The 23,572-nt window shown below is 39.7% G+C and overlaps 1 protein-coding gene across 1 annotated transcript in view; it reads right to left on the minus strand.

Moving 5' to 3' along the window:
• PSD3 (pleckstrin and Sec7 domain containing 3) overlaps positions 1-23,572 on the minus strand; it is a 566,767-nt gene that overhangs the window by 375,003 nt on the left and 168,192 nt on the right. Inside the window, exon 3 of the mRNA XM_065900035.1 lies at positions 2,301-3,405. Coding sequence (XP_065756107.1) covers positions 2,301-3,340 — 1,040 coding nt within the window. The 5' untranslated portion in view covers positions 3,341-3,405. The remainder of the gene's footprint in view (positions 1-2,300; positions 3,406-23,572) is intronic.

Raw genomic sequence — 23,572 nt, forward strand, 5'->3', positions numbered from 1 at the left:
GTGTTTACTACAGGGCTAACCAAAACAGTCACATCCTACAAAAAACGTACAAGTTAATATACCTGGGGCGTTAATTAATTAATATGCAGCATGTTCTTCAAATATTAAAAATGAACATTAGAATAACTAAATAAAATTTTAAAACTCAGTAAGAGAAAGAAGACAAGAGACAGAAAAACGTGGAGCTGAATCTGGATGTGCCAATTACTAGCTGAGCCTCAGGAACAAAACAGAAATAGGAATAAAACTACCTGGTAGGTAACCCACATTTCTAGGTATTACCAGGATTCACATTGTCTCTGCTGTTTTTAAATTACTGAAGGCCTACCCCACACCAAGTACTATTGTGGGTTCTACCTCTAAATGGCTCCTCAGGGCACTTGCAGTGAAACAGGAAGCTCAGGATGAGGCCTCTCCCTACCTCTGCTCACCTACTTCCCACCCTCCCCCAGCCCCCAGGCTCCAGCCACACGGGGAGGAGGGCGGACGGAGGGTCACATCTTAAAAGGCACCTGGAGGCTTCTGCTTCCCAGCATCCAGGAAGCATGCTCCATTAGCGACAAGCAGTCCTCCTTTGCCCAGGTGGTTCCCTCTGCCTGGTATATCCTCCTCCCCATTCTCTGCTGGGCAAACACGTATTCATTCCTGAAGTCTCAGCGTAACTATCACTTCCACAGAAAGGCCTTCCCCAAGCCGTCAACCGAATCAGCCTCTCTCCTGCATTCAGACTATTCTTTCTAGGGACCTCCCTGGCGGTCCAGTGGTTGGGACTTCGCCTTCCAATGCCGGGGTGAGGGTCTGAACCTTGGCTGGGCAGCTGGGGTGCCACGTGCCTCGCCTCGGGGCCAAAGGGCCAAAAGGTGAAGCAGAAGCAATACTGTAACAAATTCAATAAAGACATTAAAAATGGTCCACATCAAAAAAAACTTTAAAACAAAACAAAACTATTCTTTCTAGTATGTCTCCCTTCTTCTCCTTTACGGAACCCAGCACAATTAGAGGTCCCAGCATTACTAATGTGTTGATCTTCAGAAGTAAACTCCGTGAGGTCAGTGACCTCAGGCCATGTCTATTTTCCACTGTTTGTTTTTTTTTTTTTTTGCCCTCCCCGCACAGCTTGCATGATCTTAGTTTCCCAACCAAGAATGGAACCCATGCCCCCTGCAGTGGGGGGCCACTGGACCGCCAGGGAATTCCCAGGGCCATGTCTATTTTGAACATTCCTTTATGCCCAGCATCTCTAGCCGTATCAAGGACAGAGCAGACAACTGAAAACCATTTGTGGAAGGACAGGAAGGGAAGGAGGGTGGGAGGAAAGGAGGAATGAATTAGTAATCTGCACAAGCACAGAAGTGCATACCCCAGTGGGAATATAATTACCGAGCCATGTGCCACATATCAGGGCTCCTTTTGAGGGGAGTCTGGAGATTTTCTGTGTAGGGGGGATGGGGACAGGAGGGAGAGGAGTCCTGACAGCCAACCTAAAGGAGCATCTCTTCGTGGATCTGTTAGTTAACTGTGGAGAAAACAGCATCTCCTTACACCAAACAAACAAAACACTTCAGGCATGACACAGATGTTTTCCCATGTGAACTACCACAGGTGGAGGACTGACAAGACGGCACACATTTGAAATGACTTTGCCAGAAGGAACACTCTACAGTCAGACTACAAGCAAAGGAAGTGAAGACAGACGGGTATGGCTTCCATTTTTCCAGTCTCTCAGCCGGTATGGATGCCAGAAATGTAGGGAGAGACCAGGAAATACCATATGATGCCAAGTTTACTCATCAGGGCTGTAATCAAAACATGCTGCTTGTGAGAAGGGAGACCCATGTGAGTGCCATGGAAGAACTGAATTCTGACCTCCTGATCTCCTCTTTCAATCTAGAAAACTGAGCCAGCCTCTGTGTTCCTACATGTATAAGGCTGTATGCAGGCAACAGTGCTGCACCCAGAAGAAATGCTTGAGTTAGGATGTAATGACTACAGGATGTCAAAAAGAGTTCAAACCTTTCCACATCGTTAAAGATAATCGTGGGGTATTTAGTTACCTTGATGTTGGAGAAGTTGCAACCTGTCTAATACAATAAAACATCAGAAATGGATTCACCTAGTTTAGAGTTCACAGTCTCCCCATATGGACAACTTTATAACAAGATCACTTTAACATCTCGGAACCTTAGAAGCAACATAGCTTACAGTCACTTCTTTTCCATTCTGTGGTAAACAAGGGCCCAGGATATTGTGAATCGAGTTCCCACTGGCATCACAGACAGCAGGATACTATGCGAGCTCACCTTTCCCTGTCTCTCTCCAATTCAGGTTTCGTCTCAAGATGTTCCTTGTTTTCCCTTAGGAAGACTTCATCCTCTCCACTCTCAAGAAGAGGCTCAGGCAGAAATGGCCCTGAGCCAGTGGCCAGCCTCTCTGAAGGAGCTCTCCAGGTGTCATCCCAAACACTCTCAGTTAAACCAGCTGAATCCCACAAACCAGCAGATGAGACGAGATGGCTTGGCACTTTAGAAAACTCTTTGCTTTCAGGAGGGGTTGTCCTTTCCAATGATGTCTGAAAATCCACAGGTTGCCATGTCCCTCTTGTCTCCCCTCCTGTCCACAATATTTCCACCCCTTGAAATTCCACATGTTTGACCTGGCCTGGGCGTCCTGAGGAGCTGCCTCGACCACATTGCTCTGGGTGCTCTCTCCCCTGATCCGATCTCCTCTCTCTCAATAAACCAGCACTTCCCACTGAGCTGTGGGTCACGGGGCTCCCCACGGAGGATGCTGGACAAGCTGGCTCCTGCACATGGACAGCCCCCTTTCTCCCATTATTAGCTCTTAGGGAAAGCTCTGCTTGAGTTTCTCCAGTTAATAGTGCAGTCAGGTCCTCCTGGATGCTCAAATAAAAACTTTCCTCTGTCGTAACTTCAGCTGAAAGAGGTATATCGGGTGACTTTTCTCGGCCAGCAGGGAACAGTGTGTTGGCTCTCTGTGTTTTATGACTGGCAGGGTCTGGTTCTTGTTCCACCTGCTGAACTAAAAAAGTAGAAACCGCATCTCCATCCAGTACCTTTGTAGCCTGCAATGTTCCTGAAACTATTCTGGCTTCTGTGGCTTTCAGAGCTGAAATCAAAGAGTCAATGGGTTGTAAACTCTGTTCCTTGAGATGACTCTGAGAGGGGACCTCTCTGACATCTTTTGGTCCTCCGGTAACACTGAGAAGCCCAGAGGGATGGCCAGCAAGAGACTGGACCCTCTGCTGCACCTGAGGGCAGCATGGCAGAGACTCGGCATCAAACTCGAGAGAGGCTCTTAGGCCTTCTCCACTTTCCTCCATGGTCCCATATTCTGGAAATTCATTTGTGACATTCGGGGGGAGTAAAGTGCTTCCTCCATGATCACCTACAAAGAGAACAGAATGGACACGTGACTTGTTCTGAACAACAGATTCCAATGTGTGTTAATAAATCTCCATACGCATTAGGCATTCAGTCATCCTTATGTGATCCTTTCACTGTCTCCTGCCCCCACCTCTGCAACACTTGCTTCTCATAACCCTGCCGGTGGTCCCTTCCACTTAGCTTACACGAGAGTACCCACAAAGGTTTTGGCACAGACAGAGACAATCTAATGACACACGCCCTATTCAACCCTGCTTCTGATGAAGTCCCACACATGCACCTCGGTTGCTGCATATGCAAGAACAGATGAAAAGAAGGATATGTATCATTTTCCAAATACCACTCATGAAATAGCAACTAAAGTGTTTATATTGGGCACAACAACAAATAGTCTTACGATCCAGCCAACAATATCTGTGCAGTGCAATCTCTGAGATGGAAGCCTCAGAAAAAAGATACGATCTATTTAAAGTCAGTAAATATTTTTTTGGCTGGAAGCTTCCCCTTCACTGTTGGATTTCTGTTGGGGGGGGAATGCTTTCAGAACATCCCTGGGGAATGAGACTGAAGTCAAAATGGAATAGGAAACTTAGTATGTTAAGAAAGATCTCTGGGATCCCAACTGAATAAAATTTAAATGGTATCATATGCAGAACCCCAATATATGAAGCAGTAAAAACAATTAGCATATATTTACTATGTAGGATCAAATTTACATCCTTTTCTTATTAAAATGGCAGTCAATGAGAAAAATGAAGACATTCTGATAACAGAATTTTAAATTGAGGATTTATGGATAACAGTTACAGTCCTATCACCCCAGGATCCAATTTCCTTCTGAACTTGGTTTTGGTTACTTTGTATCGAGAATATCCTCATCTACCCTGGAAATGTAGGGTCCTCACTTGGATAACTTTATGACAGAGGACACCTGTTGTTTTTGTTATTGCTTTTAAAGCATTGCCAGCTACCACCTTCCTATTCAGTGAAATGTTTGATGACTGTCTGAATATATACAATGAAATGACATGAAAGACTTGATTCCAAGGCATGTACAAAATGAGGTAACTTGGAAACATAAGTTAATGTATAGTATCCCACAGTGTGGAAAATCTGATAAATAATACATCTAAGAGTGTATTCAGTTTCATATTTCATTTTTGAAATAATTTGAAACATATTTTTAAAATTAAATTTGAATCAGTATTGATGGAATCCAAGAAGCACTTCTCTGTGATTGTAGTATTGATAGTACCTTCACAAGACAGAAGAGGATGTGGCTTGCTTGAAATCTGAGGAGGAAGCAACTTTCAAACCCTGATTTTGAAAAGGAAGACAGTTAAAAGCAATAAAGATTCCTCTTCCTGTGGCACACTGACATTTTAAATTTTTCAATAAAGACTGTGATAGGACTTTTAAGATTCAGTTGTCTTTAATATATTCACAAAATTGTGTGACCATCACCGCAACCTAATTCCAGAACATTTTCATCACCTCCTACCACCACCATAAAACCTATATCCAATCCATTAGCCACCATTCCTCAGCCCCTGGTAACTACCAACCTACCTTCTGTCTCTATGGATTCACGTGTTCTACTTCATATCAACAGAATCACACAATATGTGGCATTTTTTGTCTTTTTTTCCACCTAGCACAATGCTTTCAAGGTTTATCCACACTGTACCATGTATCAGAACTTCTTTTCTTTTTATTGACAAATAATATTCCATTGTATGGATATACCACAGTTTCTTTCCATTCATCTGCTGATGGACATTTGTGTTATTTCCACATTTTAGCTATTATAAATAATGAACATTTGTGTACAAGTTTTTGTGTCTACATTTATTTTCAGTTCTCTTGGGTATATATCTATGAGTGGATTCTGGGTCACATGGTAACTCTCTCTTTAATGTTTGGAGAAACTGCCAGTTTTCCAAAGCAACTACACCATTTTACATTCCTACCAGCAAAGTCTGAGGGTTCTAGTACTGCCCATATTTTTTATTATAGCTGTCTTAGTAGATGTGAAATGCTATCTCACTATGGTTCTGATTTTGCTCAATATCATTAATCACTGTGGTAGTGATTAATGATATTGAGCATCTTGTCACATGCTTGTTGGCCATTTGTATGTCTTCTTCAGAGACATATCCATTCAAATCCTTTGCCCATTTCATAATTGGGTTACTTGTCTTTTTATTATTGAGTTGTAAGAGTCCTTTGTATATTCTGGACAGAAGTTCCTTATCATATATATACTTTGCAAACATTTTCTCCCATTCTGTGGGTTGTCTCTTCCCTTAGTTGATGGTGTTTTGTTTTCTTGTTTTTTTGTTTTGCGGTACACGGGCCTCTCACTGTTGTGGCCTCTCCCATTGCGGAGCACAGGCTCTGGATGCGCAGGCCAAGCGGCCATGGCTCACAGGCCTAGCCGCTCCGCGGCATGTGTGATCTTCCCGGACAGGGACACGAACCCGTGTCCCCTGCATCAGCAGGCGGACTCTCAACCACTGCGCCACCAGGGAAGCCCGATGGTGTTTTTTTTGAAGCACAATTTTTAAAAATTTTAATAAAATCCAACATCTATTTTTTTATTTTGTTGCTTGTGTCTTTGGTGTCATATGCAACAAATTATTGTCTAATCCAAGGTCACAAAGATTTAGTCCTCTTTTTTTTAAGAGTTTTACAGTGTTAGCTATTACATGTAGACCTCTGATCCATTTTGAATTAACTCTTGTATATGGGGTAAAGTGGAGCTCCAATGTCATTCTGTTGCACGTGGATATCCACTGTCCCAGCACTACTGTTGAAAAAAACTATTATTTCCCCCACTGAACTGCATTAATACCTTCATAGAAAATCAACTGACCATAAACGTAAAGGTTTATGCCTGTACTCTAAATTCTGTTCCTTTGAGCTAGCAGCAAGTATAACACCATCTTGATTACTGTAGCTTTGCAGAAGTAAAATCAGGAAGTGTGAGTCCTCCTACTTTGTCCTTCCCTTTCCAGGTTGTTTTGGCTACTCTGGGACCCTGGCATTTTCCATATGAATTTTAGGATCAGCTTGCCAGACACCTGAAATGTTCATAGAGGCTGGGATGAATCTGTAGAGCACTGCATCCTAACAATAGTACTATTAAGTCTTTTGATCCATGACTATAGGATGTCTTTCCATTTATTTAATTTTCTTTAATTTCTTTTAACATGTTTTTGTTTTAAATGTACAAGTTTTACATTACTTTTGTTAAACTTACCCCCAAGTATTTTCTTTTTGATACTATAGCATGCAGAAATTTTTTCATTTTCAGATTATTCACTGCTAGCATATAGAAATACAACTGGTTGCCGAACTTACTATTTAGTACTAATAGCTTTTTTGTGGATTCCTTAGGATTTCCTATATATAAGATCATGTTGTCTGTGAACAGAGATAATTTTACTTTTTTTCTTTCTTATCTGGATGTCTTTTATTTCTTTTTCTTGCCTAACTGCACTGGCCAGACCCTCTAGTACAATGTTGACTGGAAGTGGTAAGAGCTAGACATCCTTGTCTTGTTCTGGATCTTACGAGAAAGCTTTCAGTCTTTTACCATTAAGTATGATATTAGCTGTGGGTTTTTCACAAACGCCCTATATATCAGTGTAAGGAAGATCCCTTCTACTCCCAGTTTGTCAAGTGTTTCTATCATGAAAGGGTGCCAAGTTTTGTCAAATGTTTTTTCTCTGTCAATTGAGATTTCCATGTGGGTTTTGTCTTTTAATCTAGTAAGAGTGTATTACATTAACTGACTTTTATATACTGAACCAACCTTGCATTCCTGGAATAAATACCACTTGGTCATGGTGCATAATCCTTTTTTAAAAGTTGCTAGATTCAGCTTTTTAGTATTTTTGCACCTATATTCATAAACAAAATTGGTCTGTAGTTGTCTTATGCTATCTCTGGTTTGGGTAGTAATGTGGGCTTAACGAAATGAATTGGGAAATATTCTATGTTGGCATTTATTTACACCTTTTTTAAAAAACATTTTTCATATTTTACACTTTTTAGGCTTTTAACAGTTTTCTCTTCCTTAATAATTCAGGGGACTTAATTTCCTCCGTAGTTTAAAAGCTATAAATTTATTGTTAAAATGCAATGAAAGAAAAAAGTATACAATCCAAAAGCATGGGCTTTTTTCTTTAACTTAGTAAAATAGCTTTAAATTGTTAGAGAAGTACTTAGATCACAGTGGGAAATATTTCCTATAGATGTTATAATGCTTTTATTTAAGTTAGAGTATGCCTTTACAAAAAATAAGGATCATAGAATATAAAACTGCAAAAGTCAAAGGAATCAAAGAATTAATCTGGCTACCTAACATAATTAGCAAGAAAACAGGCTCAAAGGAATGATGTACTTGCCAACATGATACAACAAATAAAAACCAGAGCTTATCTATTTTACCTCTACTAAGCTTTACATCCCTCCCCTGCCCTCCATCTTTATTGGTATTGAGATACCGTAGTATGTGTCTTCAATCTTTTCCCTGAAATTTAAAAAATCTTCTGAGGGCTTCCCTGGTGGCACAGTGGTTAAGAGTCCGCCTGCTGATGCAGGGGACACGGGTTCGTGCCCCGGTCCGGGAAGATCCCACATGCCGTGGAGCTCTTGGGCCTGTGAGCCATGGCCACTGAGCCTGCGCGTCCGGAGCCTGTGCTCCGCAACGGGAGAGGCCCGTGCACCGCAAAAAAAAAAAAAGATAAGAAATAAAAAGTGTTGGTAAGGATGTGAAGAAAAGAGAACCCTAGTACACTGCTGATGGAACATAAATTAGTGCAACCTCCAGCGTGTGGAGGTTCCTCAAAAAATTAAAAATAGAACTACCATATGATACAGCAATTCCACTTATGGGTATTTACCTGAAGAAAACAAAAACACTAATTAGAAAAGATATCTGCACCCCTATGCTCACTGCAGCATTATTTACAATAGCCAAGATACGGAAACAACCTAAGTGCCCATCGATGGATGAACGGATAAAGAAACTGTGGTATATATATATTATATATAGTTTATATAATGGGATATTATTCAGCCATAAAAAAGAATGAAAACTTGCCATTTGCAACAATATGATTGGACCTTGAGGACATTATGCTAAATGAAATAAGTCAGAGGAAGACACATACTGAATGGTCTCACTTACATGTGGAATCTTAAAAAAAAACAAAAACAAAAACAAGCTCACATATACAGAGGAGAGACTGGAAGTTGTCAGAAGGATGTGGGGGGAGGTGAAACAGGTAAAGTGATTCAAAAGGTACACACTTCCAGCTATAAAATAATCATGGGGATGTAATATACAGCACGGGGACCATAGTTAATAATACTGTCTTGCATATTTGAAAGTTGGTAAGAGAGTAGATCTTAAAAGTCCTCATCACAAGAAAAATAATTTCTGTAACTACGTATGGTGATGGACTTACTGTGGTGATCATTTCACAACATATACAATAATGAATCATTACATTGTACACCTGAAACTAATATAATATTGTATGTCAATTATACTTCAAAAAAGAATTCTTGAAATCATGGAGAAACAAGCCTGCTCCAAAAGATGAGCTTCAGAAAAACCGTGGCCCTTCTAAGACTGACCCTGCTTGAGGCCCAGTAAATGAAATGGATTTCTTTCTACTCTGCGTAGCAAACTCCTTAAAAGAAAATGGCTGAAGGAAAAAAAAAAAAGAAAAAAGAAGAAGAAAAAGAACTATTTGGCAAGTCTTCTGCAGACTTGGTCACAGCTTCACAGTAGAAATGTGAAGTAAAGAAGTTTATCATAAGGGATTCTGAGCAACTGGATATAGGTTTCCCAAAAGACTATGGGGGCCACGTCCATGAAACCACAATTACGAATCATACACACACTCCCTAGGAACTAGGCCCAGTCATTTTTAGGAAAAGATTCTTTGTTTGTTTTATCTTATTTTGTGTTGTTGCCACTAGAATATAAACTCCAAAAGAAAAGCACTTTGTCTGATTTCCTTACCATTATATCCCCAGAGCCTAGAATAACAGTACCGAGCAAAATGGATATATTTGTTGAATCAATGAATGAATGAAGAATGTCCTATAACCAACAGGATACCATTTAATAGAACCTCAAAAGAGAAACAGAAAGAAGCCTCCCAAAACCCAAGCAAAATACTACACGTCAATGCCACCTAAGTTCTGTCCCCTACTCCCAAGTACAGGCTGAAGAGAATGCTGAAAACATTGCGGGGGGTGGGGGTGGGGGGCGGGGTCGTCCTTCCTAACAAGGAGCTTGCAGTCCAGCAACTCTATCTGCATATATTTTCTCTTGCAGACAAAGTTTAAGCAGTGGTAAAGTTAAGTGGGGACAACCTTGGCCATAGTTCTAGAATTCACCATGATCCTACATGGGCTGTTACCATTAAACATTAATTTCTCAATTGTTTATCTTACTCTCTAAATGCTATGTTGCCCTATATGGTAGCCACAGCCACATATAACTACTTAAAAATTAATTAAAATTAAACTGAAAATCCAGTGCTCAATACCATATGTTGCTAGTGGCTATCATATTGCACCAGAGATATAGAACATTTTTCCATGCTCACAGAGAAGTCTGTTTGAAAGCACTGCCCTAGAACCTTCCTACTCAAAATGTGGCCAGGGGAGAGCAGCATAGGTATCACCCAGGAGTCTGTTTAAAATGCAGACTCAAGTACCATCTCAGACCTTCCTAATCAGAATCTGTATTTCTAAAAAGAACCCCAGGTAATCTGTATACACTTTAAAATATGGTAGTACTTCTCCAGAGAACTACAACAATATCTAGAAGTTGTTCTGACTACATTTAAATGGTTTTTATTCTGAAAGATAATCTTAAGAGTTCCTACCTCCTAACCGAAAGGTCCAAGTGTTCAATCAAGTAAACAAGAGGTAAAGAAAACATGCAGCCTCTCCTTCCAATCAAGAGAAAGCCTTGTGCATTCTGGTCTGGGTTTGCCATCCAGCTGATCCAGGATCCTTTCAGCAGAGGAAGAGAACCACCTCGACTGTGATGGGACCTGTCTTTAGTTTATAGCTCACAGTGAATTTCTCCCACAGTGAATGGTCAATGACTCTACCTTTAGGCAAAAGACCATAAAGTCCTAAAAAAAAACCTACAAATGTAAAACTGAGCATTAGTAAATGCCTGTACATTAACATCTGTACATAGCCTTAAAGAAATTACATTGTAGCTTAAAAGAAAGAAGCTGAGGGAAAGGTAAGGTTTTTCTGTTTTTAAAAACTGGGAGATTTTCCCAGACTTTCAAGGTTCATGTCACTGGATATATCACTTGTAAAATAAAAATGCATAGGCAAATTCACTCTCGTGTGGCACTTTCAAGACAGCACTATTTTTTATAAGTACAGTTGAGCACATTTTCAATCCTTTATAAATCATGGCTAACCCAGCCACTAGAACTCAGTTTCTCTCCTTCCCTTGTAGGTTGTTCATAAATGCAGTAATGTCCTTGGTGCTCTCTGTTCCCTAATGAATATCAGCTACCAAACATATTAAAACGTATATAATCAGTTAGTGTGATAAAAGAACTATAAATTCTTAAGTTATTTCAACACTGGAAAACTTACAGAAACAACCTTAAAGACACACTGCCCCCCACCTGTCAGGAAGGAATTCAATCCCATGGACAGAAGGGTGCCTGATTGTCCCCTTTAGTCTGGAATTTCATAAATCAATAAAAATAAATTGAAGACAAAGGTCCAATTTACAAAGCAACATAAAAAGTAAGCCTTGCAGAGTAAAAAATCTCAAATACATTTTATCTATAAGTAATCATAATCCTTAACTGTGAATAACAATGATCAATGTTTCTAACAATCAATAAACGCCTCCAGTATCACAGTGATGCATGCATGGTTTCGATTTGCAGTGCAGTAGAAAAAGTTTTACTTAAAAAAAGGAAACAAACAGGAGAATAATCCATTTTTACTAAGCAATAGAAAATATATTTAGTATGATAAAGGTGATATAAAATGAGTATGAGTAATGATAATTTGCTAAATGAGTAATCTAAGCACATTATATTTTGGTACACACTCTTAATAAAAGTCCCACTTTGGAGACGGCTACAGTATGTAGTTGAGGATGCTGGCTATTACCTGGTCACTAATAACTCTCTAAAAGCACAGATATTTAAGGTATTTATGTTACAAAACCCAGGAAAAGGTCTGCCAACCACTACACAAGCTATTAGCATGTGCACACGAGACAGTTCTATTAATTGGACACTCTTTCCCCAAGTGATTAATAGTTACAGCTGTGCTCATCACAAACTAAATTTCACATACTAATGATTCAGAACCCAATTTTTCTCCTTCAATTCTAGTCCCTGGGGAAATGAGACTAGCTTTCCATTCCAGTCAACTGCAGAGGAGCTCTGTGGGCTAGGAGCAGCAGCACACAACACACGGAAGGTAAGACAAGTGCGCTAAGGAGCAGCCCAGCGACCTTAACCCAGGCCTCTGCCAGCATGCAGAGACCTGGCACTCATCACGGAGGAGAAATTCTAAGCTGCAAGAGCTGAATTTAGACCTATCTTTAAAATCATTGTTTTTAAAAGCTGGTTTCCTTTTCTCAATCAGTAGGATTCTCCACTTTGACCTATCATCCACTCTCATTTGTTTCTTCTTATATCCACACTTTGTGCTTCTCCTTCCAGTCTTAGCGCTTCTGATCATCATTGCTCCTCTGATTTCACCCATTCTATCCTTTTTCTACTTCTTCCTGTTAGGAATCCACACTTTTAAAAACCCAATTTTATGTTCTAATTTTTTCCAGCTTTATTGAGATGTAATCGATATATAACATTGTGTAGGTTCAGGGTATACAACGTGTTGATTTGATAAACTTACAGATTGAAAAATGATCACCACTATAGCTTGAGCTAACACCTCCGCCACATCACACAATTACTTCTTTTTTGTGGTGAAAACATTTAAGATCTACTCTCTTAGCAGCTTCAAAGTACATCATACAATATTATTAACTATAATCACGATGCTTTACATCAGAGCCCCAGAACTTATTCATCTTGTAACTGTAAGTTTGTACCCTTGACCAGCATCTCCCCATTTTCCCCACCCTGACAGCCCCTGGTACCACCACTTTACTCTCTGAAAACCCAATTTTTAAATTTCTCTGATCTTCACTGATTTTTTTTGTTTTCTCTTTATTTTTAAAAGCAAAAGTTTAAGCTTTTAAAGAACTCCACAGTCTTGTTTATAGCAGGCTCTCTTCTGCTAAAGTTAACACAGATGTGGTGGTATTAATATAAGTTCTTATTTAAGATATTTTATTAAATATTTTAATATTTTAAAATTGAAATATTAAAGAAATTTAATACTTAAGTTGAAATTCAAAATACTATACAATTCTTTTTCTTAAAAATCACAAATGCTAAGTGGCTGGAGTGCCTAGCAGTGATGATCCACTACAGCTGTGGACTTCCCTAAACCGCTGTGTGCCAAGACAGATGTCAAGTGCAGTGGAAAACAACAGCTCCACTCAGCCTCCAGCCTGTCACAAGCCTCAGCTGATCCATATTTGCATTCAGTAGTTTTCATGCTCAATAAGAGACCCACAGTTTTGCTAAGGATTCAGGCTGCAAATTGACATGAGCAATAATTCCAAGCGTCTCTGAAAATGCAAATTTCACCGAAGTCAAGTTCCCTGGTGAGAGAGAAATAAATCTTGAACTACTCTAAAAGTGACACTTTCCACAGACCAGAAAAACACACCCCCATGTGTAAAGTGAGGAAAAATAAACCTCCAGCAGAGACCACCTCAGCCTCAAGGACAATGCTCAAGGAGCGGCTGTGGTGCTGCCTGGGGCTAGCCACGCTCTCCTCCAGAGACTCCGGCAGAGCAGGCGGAAAGCAGTCTGAGCTCTTTAAGAGGAACTCCTCCCCATTCCCAGCCAGTGCCACAACATGATGGCTTTCTAAAACTACAGGGGTAGCTGGTTTCCTCTTTCTTTCTATATAATACATCAGAAACAGGGAGAAACAGGATGACAGAATTCTGTGTTCCCAGGAAAGGCGTTTGAACAACAACAAAAAACAATGAAAGGAAATAAAATTACAGGTAAGAATAATATTCTGTTTTCTATTTAAAAATAAAAATTTTGAAAAATCCAATGTCAGATGCTAAAATAAACCTTCCACGTTAAAGCCAGGGTAGGTTCTGGGCAACAGCACTCGGAGGGCAGGTGGTGTCTTTCTGGCGGCTGGGGAATTAAAGAACGGCTGGCGTGGACACCCCGGATAAATGCAGTATGTGCTTCTCTAGTCAGGATTCAGCAAAACCTCATCCAGCCCCAGCAGTCTCCTACTGGGATGGTCAAAAGACAAGACTAGTAAGCAAAAGCAGTCAATAATACAGACGGATCATTTTACAGCAGCATTTTACAAAAGATAGATATATAAAAATATATTTGCCTGCATAGACCTACAAATAGAGGTTACTCACAGAGATTACTGTAGCTCCAGCAGTTACCCATTGATCATAGAAAATGCCCAGTTCATCAGCTTAACGCTTGAGAAAAGTTAGCTAGAAAAGAAGCTGGCTAATTCAAAATCTGCCGTTCTAGTAACTGGAAGCAAATGAGTTTCAGATTTCCTGGCAGCCCCTGTGGCCCTGCAATGCACAGGGTGATGTCCATGGAAGCGCTCTGAGCACCAGGAGCCCGGCTGAGCGAGCTGCCGCCTCTCCCTGTGTCACAAAGGCACAGCAGCCTGCCCTCACGCTCCCGTCTGCCTCTGCGCTCTCCACCTTGGTAGCTTACCGAAAACAACCACCGTAGGGCCTTTCTATATTTGTGAAAACTACTTCCAAGGAGATAATGGAGATGACGGGAGTGAGCTTTAATGTAACCATTTCCCCAGTGCAGCAGCAGGAACCCCAGCAAAGCCTCGGAGAGGACTGTACCACCCCGAGTGACATCAGAGGTGGGGCTGTCATCTCAGAATTATGCAGCATTTTCTCTGATGCAAGAAGGACACGCGTGAAAGGAGATGGATGGGCTCCCTTTTAAAGGATTTAATTCTTGTGTTATTTAACCAGAAAAGGCAAAAGCAAATGTAATGTTGAACAACTGCTGTGGGAGGATCTCAATCCTGCTTTCCCGGTCCTCATCTCACGGCTAAATGACGCTGCCAACTAAAGTCATTTTACTGACGACTGCATTACCATTCCTGCAATTAAATTCTTATTTAATGGGTAGCTGATATTACTTGGAAAATGTGACATGAAAAAATTCGAAGACATTAACATTTAGTTTTAAATATGATGACATAAACTTTTACATCACCAATGGTACCTCAGATGTATGCAATACCTTTCTACACAATCTCAATAAAAATACTAAATGAAAAACTAATGGTTTTGTAGATGAGAAAAGTGAAGTGAAAAATAGCACGAGATGAAGAGCATAACGTAATATTGGTCCTTAGTCTTAGTAACAGAGGTTAATACAAACATTGAAAATATCTCATCTTCTATAACCTTAATTTTCCAACCAGTATAAAAAGCAAAGGCCAATACAAAGCAATTGATGATTATTTTTATTCACTCCATATGCATTTACTGAGTACCTAATAGGTGTGAGATAATGTGCTGAGTTTAATTTGGAGTATACATTTCTCATAAATAATATAGCCAGAATAGAAAATATTTATAAAATGCTTACTATGTGCCAGACACCACACTAAGCAGCTTTATTGTATTAACTTATCTATTCCTACCAGCAGCCCTGTGGGATAGCTACCATAATTAACCCACTTTACAGATAAAACTACTGAAACGCAAGAAGTATCTGACTTGTATGAGTTCACATGGCTAAAACCGGCACAGGCAGGATTCAATTACAGGCACTAAGGCTGCAAAGTCCACCCTCTCAGTCCATAAAGCTACACTGACTCCTGGGGGCTTCCTTGTCAAGTAAAACAATTCCAAAGGAAGAATATAATTTTCAGAATTTGGAACCACAGCAAGTCAAAAATAGCAAGAAGATTCACCCAAATATAAGAGGATAAAGGCAGAGAGTACACCTAGAGAAAGCATACGAAGATAGTGAAAATGACACCCAGGAGAGGAATTTCAGTGCTGACTGTTCCAGTGACCTTGGGCCAATGGCTTTAAATCTTTCGGCTTTAGTTTCCTTACTTCTGAGCTATAGATTTTTAAATTATAAAAGCACGGTTAAAGTGCACAATCTAGACTTGTAGTCTGGGTTCCATCACTTTCCAATTATATCCCTCAAGCAAGATTTAACCTGAGGCGCTCAATTTTCTCATCCAAAAAAAATGAGGAAAACAATGAGGTTGTTCTGAGAATTAAAGTAACTATTCATATAAATATATAAAGCACTCATACTAGCAGCCAGTATATAATAAAAGCTCAAGATTATTATTATTGTTACTATAATCATCATTACTTTTAGCATTATTACTGCATTTTTAAACTACAACTGCCAGCTTCCTCCCTTTTCAAAAACTTCTCCAAGAGCTGCGATTTTTCCAGAGTTGGTAGGAAAAGCAGAAAGGACAACCTTTGCTGGTGTCATACAAACATTAACCAACCCATGAATCACCAACTCTCTGTGAGATATAAGCTGAAGTTGTTGGGTGTGCTTTCCAAGAAAGCTCCTTACAAGGGGAAAAAACTCAAATACATGAATGAGGGTGCTGAATAAAGTTACTGAGATTATAAAAAGGCTACATAACTAAGATGATCCCCTTAAATGCATCTACCAGTGACTGTGAGGAAATGAAACTGTCTCAACCACACAACTGTCTCATTTCCAAATGTCTAGCATTTCACATTAGGCTTTAATTAGCGATATCTTTGACAGACATCCTAAAACTCACCATTTTAAAAAGTAAAGCTTGAAAATAAATTTGTTACATATTCTCTAGTCTCTCATGTACACTATCTCTAAAAAATATACATATGGAAACAGCACCTGAGTCTACGACTGGGTTGGCAGTGACATCCTGAAGTCTTTGACTGTCTGGTTTTGTTTTGTTTCTGAAATGTAACCTAATAAAGCTGCTTGAAAGACAGATAATATCAATAATATTCAGATGAGAGAACCATTAAAAAATTTACCAACCAATATTCTGTTTATATCTCCTCTGTAAAAGATAATTTGTTTTTCTAGAAATATCACGGACAGACTGTACCAATCAAAAAAGCTAGATTTATAAAATACACTTTTTCATTAAAATTTAAGATCTTCTAAACAAAAGTATACAACAGCCAACTGCAACCAATGTTTTTTAATGAAGAAAGTATGAAATTTACATTATAAAGTATTTTGAGTGTTAACATAAAGTTTGTATTGACTGTATCTTCTTATTTTCTGTGTTGATGCTCTGGCATCTGGGGCCTTGATCTTGGAGAGGCAGCCCCTCCCAGGGCTAGCTATTTCCTGAAGAGAGCAAAGGACTCCCCTGGGAGTACACTTCTGATGCACCAATCAACCAATCCAGAGCCATACCCCATGCATCTCCTTCCTCAACCTCTCCCACCTAAGCCAATATTCCCCGGCTCTAAGTCACCCAAGGGCCTGGCATGGGACAACTAGGAACTACCCCTAGACTTTAACCCTTGAAATTATTCAAACTATATAATCCTAAGCTTACGTAGGTATCTACCCTGCCTTACCCATTCCTTCCAGCAAAAACTCCATTAAAGGCTGGGCTGTGCTCTTCCCCACCCACCTCTATCCCCATGTGGCCCTGCAGGTGTTTCTAGAGATCTGTGAGTACACTTCTTTCTTCATGACAATTATTCCCGTGTCTGTGTGACTTACCATACCTGATTAAAACAAATCCTAAATACAAATCTTGTAAGAAAGTTTTAAGAGAAATGAATAATTAATTATTCTTGAATAACAAAATTTCAAATCAGTAATGTATTTCTAGACTTTATTGTCACTAGCACTGACAAGCTGTAGGTAATAAATTGCTATTTGATATAACGTGTTACTTCTCAAAAATTTCCAACAAAGTAATACAAACAGGCAAGCAAACTACTGTTATCCAATTTAGTGCAAAATTTTAGAATTAAAAATATTTTACAAATAAAGATTGTATAATGCCAATTTTATCACAACATATGATATTTTATTATTTGCCTTTATTACTTACTAAATCCATAAGGAGACAAGATTATCCGAAGAACTGGTAACAATAGTTCCTTATTTGAAATAACTTTGTTTTATTGAGCAAATTTCAACAAATAAGAAGCCAGTTTTCCAGGCTTCCCTGGTGGCGCGGTGGTTGGGGGTCCGCCTGCCGATGCAGGGGACGTGGGTTCGTGCCCCAGTCCGGGAAGATCCCACATGCCGCGGAGCGGCTGGGCCCATGAGCCATGGCCGCTGAGCCTGAGTGTCTGGAGCCTGTGCTCCACAATGGGAGAGGCCACAACAGTGAGAGGCCCGCGTACCGCAAAAAAAAAAAAAAAAAGAAGCCAGTTTTCCTATCTCAAGTTATTTATTTTTTAATTCTGGTTCTTAGATGTTAACAAACATACTCAGTGCCAATTTCAGGATTATAAAAATTTAGTTTTTACATATTAGTCTACTGTCTCTATTATAAGGTACATCTGAATGTTTAAGATTAACATAGAAAACAGAATCCAGAAAGACATAACATGAAAATAAATCCAAGCGAGCAGAGAGGACACGTGTGTACACCAAGACTAGAAATAATGACAGTTATGCCAGAGCTTTACACTCTGAACATTGTTTTAAAAAAAAAAAAATTCACTTGTAATTTATAAGAAATATATACACAGCCCTCCTAGTAAGCTTGTAGGGAAACATACCTTACAAAAAGTGTGTATGTCTGAAACCTCCTGTTCAGTAAAGATATAATTTAAAATCACCTACAAACTCTCCAACTCTCCCAGGACTGCTTGGCAGGATGACCACAGTCAGTGGACCTGAGGGTCTGCATTGGTGAGGAGAGGGTGAGCCCTCTCAAGAGTGCAGAACCACTGCGCCTTCTCTGCGCTACAGACTGTGTGGGGAGGCGACGGGGGGGGGGGGGGGGGGTGGGGGGGGGGTGGAGACCTGGAGGAGGAGAGACTGGGCAAGATGCTATTTACCTATAAAGCCACCCTGTCACCCGCCAAGTCACTCCCCACTGTGTTCCTGCTCCCCCACCAGCTGTGCTGACAAGGAAAGAGCAGGAACCAGAACTGCAGCAGGTCTTGTTGTCAGTCCCTATTTACCCAGTGCTTACTACACAGCAGACACCCAATTAACTGTTTCATTTAACCCTTAAAATCTCCTAAGAAGTAAAGACCAGGTATACCTAAATATAAGGCAACCCAATGGACAAAAAGTCGTTGGCTACACTTTAAGGATGTACATTAAATAATCAAATAGCTTCTCATAATATTTTATGTTAATTGTGTACATATATAAAATAACATACTACATAAAACAATAAAAATACTTGCTCTGACTTACATTTCTGGGAATTATCAGAGTCAAGCTTTTCACATGCAATTGTCGTTAGAATCTTTGCTACCACTACAGTCTCATTTTCAGTTATATTACATCTTGGGTTCTGCTTTAAGTTGAGATACAGCAATTTTTAAATCTGTGCGATGCTGTAGCTGGAAATTCTATCCTAATGCACAGAATCCATTCAGTGCTACACTCACTGTCTGACCTTTAAAAGTCACCTTTAAAAGCCAGTTTACAGTGACATCCAACACCTACAACTCCAGGATCATTTCTTCAGGTATAATTAATAGATGTGTGTTAAATTTGTTTCCTCCTCTTTGTTTAAACCTGTTTTAGTGATCTCTGTAAGCATCCCAACTAGAATTATCTGTAGTTATTTCAAGCTAATACATATTCTCCAAAAGTTCTTTGTTATTCAAAAACAATCAAACATCCCTAATTCAGAAATGGTAAAAACTTGAATATAAAGCCACTCCTCCTTTTCTGATAATTTGGGGGTGTAGAGGATATTTTTTTTAATTTTTTAAAATTTTACTGAAGCATAGTTGATTTACAATGCTGTGTTTAATTTCTGCTGTACAGCAAAGTGACTCAGTTATATGTATATGTATTCTTTTTCACATTCTTTTCCTTTATGGTTTAACACAGGCCACTGAATATAGTTCCCTGTGCTATACAGTAGGACCTTGTTGTTTATCCACCCTATTAGCAGTTTTTATCTGCTAATCCCAAACTCCCAGTCCCTCCCTCCCCCACTCCCCTCCCCCTTGGCAACCACAAGTCTGTTCCCTATACCTGTCTGTTTTTGTTTCGTAGATATGTTCATCTGTGTCATTTTTTAGATTTCACATACAAGTAATATCATATGGTATTTGTCTTTCTCTTTCTGACTTACTTCGCTTAGTATGATAATCTCTAGGTCCATCCATGCTGCTGCAAATGGCATTATTTCATTCTTTCTTATGGCTAAGTAATATTCCATTCCATATGTACCACATCTTCTTTATCCACTCATCTGTCGATGGACATTTAGGTTGTTTCCATGTCTTAGCTATTGTAAATAGTGCTGCTATGAACATAGGAGTGCATGTATCTTTACAAATTATAGTTTTGTCTGGGTATATGCCCAGAAGTGGGATTGATGGATCTACGGTAGCTCTGCTTTTAGTTTTCTGAGGAACCTCCATACTATTTTCCAGAGTGGCTGCACCAATTTACATTCCCACCAAACAGTGTAAGAGGGTTCTCAGGGTATGGAGAATATTAACTCCTTTTTTACAGATAAGAGCATAGAGAGAGTTTAAGCCACCTGGCCAACATACAATTAGAAGATAAGAAGGGCAAGAAACATCCCTCAGATCAAATTAAAAAAAAAAAAAAAGAAGGAAAGGAATTTAGTTGGCAGCCCAAATGTGAGTCTAAGAAGAGCAGAAGGAAACAAAGCTTCTACTTCACACTGGGCTGTACTTCATTCCTGTCTTTTATTCTACCACAGTTTGGGAATTTAAACATTTTTCCATGTTGTGCATATTAACTTATTTACAATAATACTTATGTTATTTTCTATTATATAAACCATGTAAACATCATTTATAATGAACATACAACATGCCATTTAGTAATATAATTCAGTTACTGTTGACTACTCTGGTTATTCCCAATATTATCTTAGGTAGATTCTTATATTGACAACTGGCTAATTAATATTATTCAGAATGTAATCAAACTATAAGCCCCACTGACTCAAAGGAAACCTCCACGAAGTAAATGATTTGTATCTGTTTTGTTCACTGCTGTACCCCCATATCACTGAGATACCCAGGAAGCACAAATGTCAAACTGCAAAGTCAGGTTAAGATGGCCTAAAACTCAGGTTGCATGTAACAGGCAAGGAGAATTTCTATGGTCAGTCAGGAAGCTGCCATCCTCATGTATGGGGCCTGGGATGGAATCAGAACCCAAGGGTGCAAGAATAGCACTGGAGGAGAAAGAATGCTCCAGAGTCTTGGGCTAAAGGGGACACCATACGCAAAGGTAAAACTTGAAAGCAAATTCTAGGAGGAACTGAATCTTCCCCAAAGTAGAAAAGTCAATAATTATCCAAACGACATTGAAGTGGGCAACTGAAGTAGCCAGAGGGCCCTAGGATCTGTACTCATCAAGCCGATTTCTGGCTAGCCTTTAGTTAAATTAGGATTATAATTCTCTCTCCTATAAACTCCTTTATTTATTTGCTGTTTCTTTTTATTTTCTTTCTTTCAGTAAGAGATTTTGTTCATAAACTCTCACCTTGTATCAGCTATGTTACAGTAAAATGTAACATCCCACCCCTTGGCAGGGAAGCAGGACCACATGGACTCTAGATCCAGCCCTAAGAGCACAGCGCAGTCCAGTCAGTCAAGGGATGGAAGGGTAGGAATTTCTTCTACAATCCCTCTCGTCCACTGGCTCGTGTGACAATATGCTACCCTGGTCGGTGTTCTATCGCTTCTGCCATTCTGCTATTTCCCCGGCTTCTGGCATTTCTTCTGCCCTTAAATTATAGGTTGTCCCCAAAACTGATTAGTTCTCAGCTCACTGCTCTTCTCACTTTGTATTCTTCACCTTCTAAAATGCAAGAGCTTGGAAGAAACATCTATCACCCAACAGACAAACTGGTATTGTGGCAAAAGTATTCTAAATGAGTTAATACACATAAAATACTTAAAACAGTGCCCAGCACTTAGGGAACAGTCAGTAAGATCTAGCTGATGTCACTACTACTACTACTGGGGATCGGCCTTTGTTCCATTACTTACCATGTGATTGGGACAAGTAATTTTGCCTTCCTGAGCCTCAGCTTTCATCTATTACTTTAAAAATTCTCACTAAAAGTCAACTTATCCAGCCTTTTGTACTCACTAAAATAAAAATTTGCAATTAATTTTCAACATAATTTGAACAATTAATTACAAGATGTTTACCTCACAGGGCTGTTGTAAGATTAAACTGAGAAGGTTGCCTGAAAAGTTAACTGAAAACTACAAAATTGTATTTGAAAGGAAGGCTCTGCCCTGATCATTCCAGGTTCCCAGATCTGACATCTGCCCTGAGCTTCAGTCCACCTCACACTTCCATTGACTGGAAGTGCTCATCCGACGGAGACTACTATACAGGAAAAGGGAAAGATGTCAAGAATTTAGTTAATTCAGAAGAAAATGTAATTGGCCAGACCAGACCTCTGAGGCAAGGGTCTAGAGTTGGACTGGGATGACAGAACAAGGAGAAAAAACAAGGTAACTCTAGACCAGTTTGTATCCTTTAATTACAAGCCTCAAGAAAGCCAAACAGAAAATAAATCTTACCAAGTTAAAGGTGTCAAGGCTACATTCTGATCTGTGTTGGCAAAAGAACCACCCAACTTATGATAATGACAACATAATAAGAAAAAAATACAAAGTAAACCACAGCCAGAAGCAGCTCACATACAGTCTAATTAGCTCACCTCTGGTGGAGGTCTCAGGAGTCTAGAAGGGATGTGTGTCTCAGGCTAAGAGTGGAAGGGAAGATTGTGAGTTTTGTCTGAAGAACTAACTTGAGCCAACATGCTCAAGAGAGCCTCTGGGAACTGCCCCATGCTTCTCCCACAGACAGTGATCAAGTCGCTGGCATTTACAAGCCATGTGCTACACATCCACATTATTTCACCATGCAACCCACCGCCGTCACTCTTGGAAGGCACTACCAGGAAGAAGAAAAACTGGACTAAGGAAACAGATTCTCTCTTTCCTGGGACCCTGTGGGGGGGTTCTGAGCAATTAAGGGCGGCCTACTCTCTGAATTGTGCCTACCATTCCCAGAAAGTTGGGTCTGGCCAGAGAAGCAGAAAAAAGCAAAGAGTCAATAACTTCTAACTACCTGATAGATGTATCGTCACACTCAACATGCCAAAACGATAGTGATGAACTTCCCTATAAAACTAGCTCCTATTTCAGATGCACCACTAACCCCTCCGGTCACTTCAGTGACATACTTTAGATCCTGATATATTCCCTCGTATCTCCCCATATCGTCTCCAAGACTATTATTATTTTCTTAGAGTCTCACGCATCTATCCCTCCATTTACATTCTTCTTATTACTATCTCTTCCTACAGTGGATACCATCTCTTCTCTAGCGTGCTTCAGGAATTAACTACTGGTCCTAAACAGCCTACCCACCTCAACACAAATTCATACCCTCCAACGCATTCTAGGCAACTTCACTAGATTAATCTTCCTAATACACTTTTCCGGTGGCATTGTTGTTACTACTGTCTACTATATACCTTTCCTTCCCCCAAACAAAACAAAACAGAAATTTTAAATGGATCCCCAATGCAACTAAATTAAAGCTGTAATTCTTTAACTCAGGAGTCAGCAGACTTTTTCTGTAAAGGACCAAAGAGTAAATATTTTAAGCTTCATGGGCCATAAAGTCATGATGCAAACACTCAACTCTGCCACTGTATAAAAAGTCGTCAGAGACGATGATAAATTAACCCATGGCTGTGTCCCAATAAAACGTCATCCACAAAGACAAGAAATGAGTACAAGGGCCATAGTTTGCCAACTCCTGCTTAACCCT

The sequence above is a fragment of the Phocoena phocoena genome, chromosome 21 (genome assembly GCF_963924675.1).
Source record: "Phocoena phocoena chromosome 21, mPhoPho1.1, whole genome shotgun sequence".
NCBI lineage: Eukaryota > Metazoa > Chordata > Mammalia > Artiodactyla > Phocoenidae > Phocoena > Phocoena phocoena.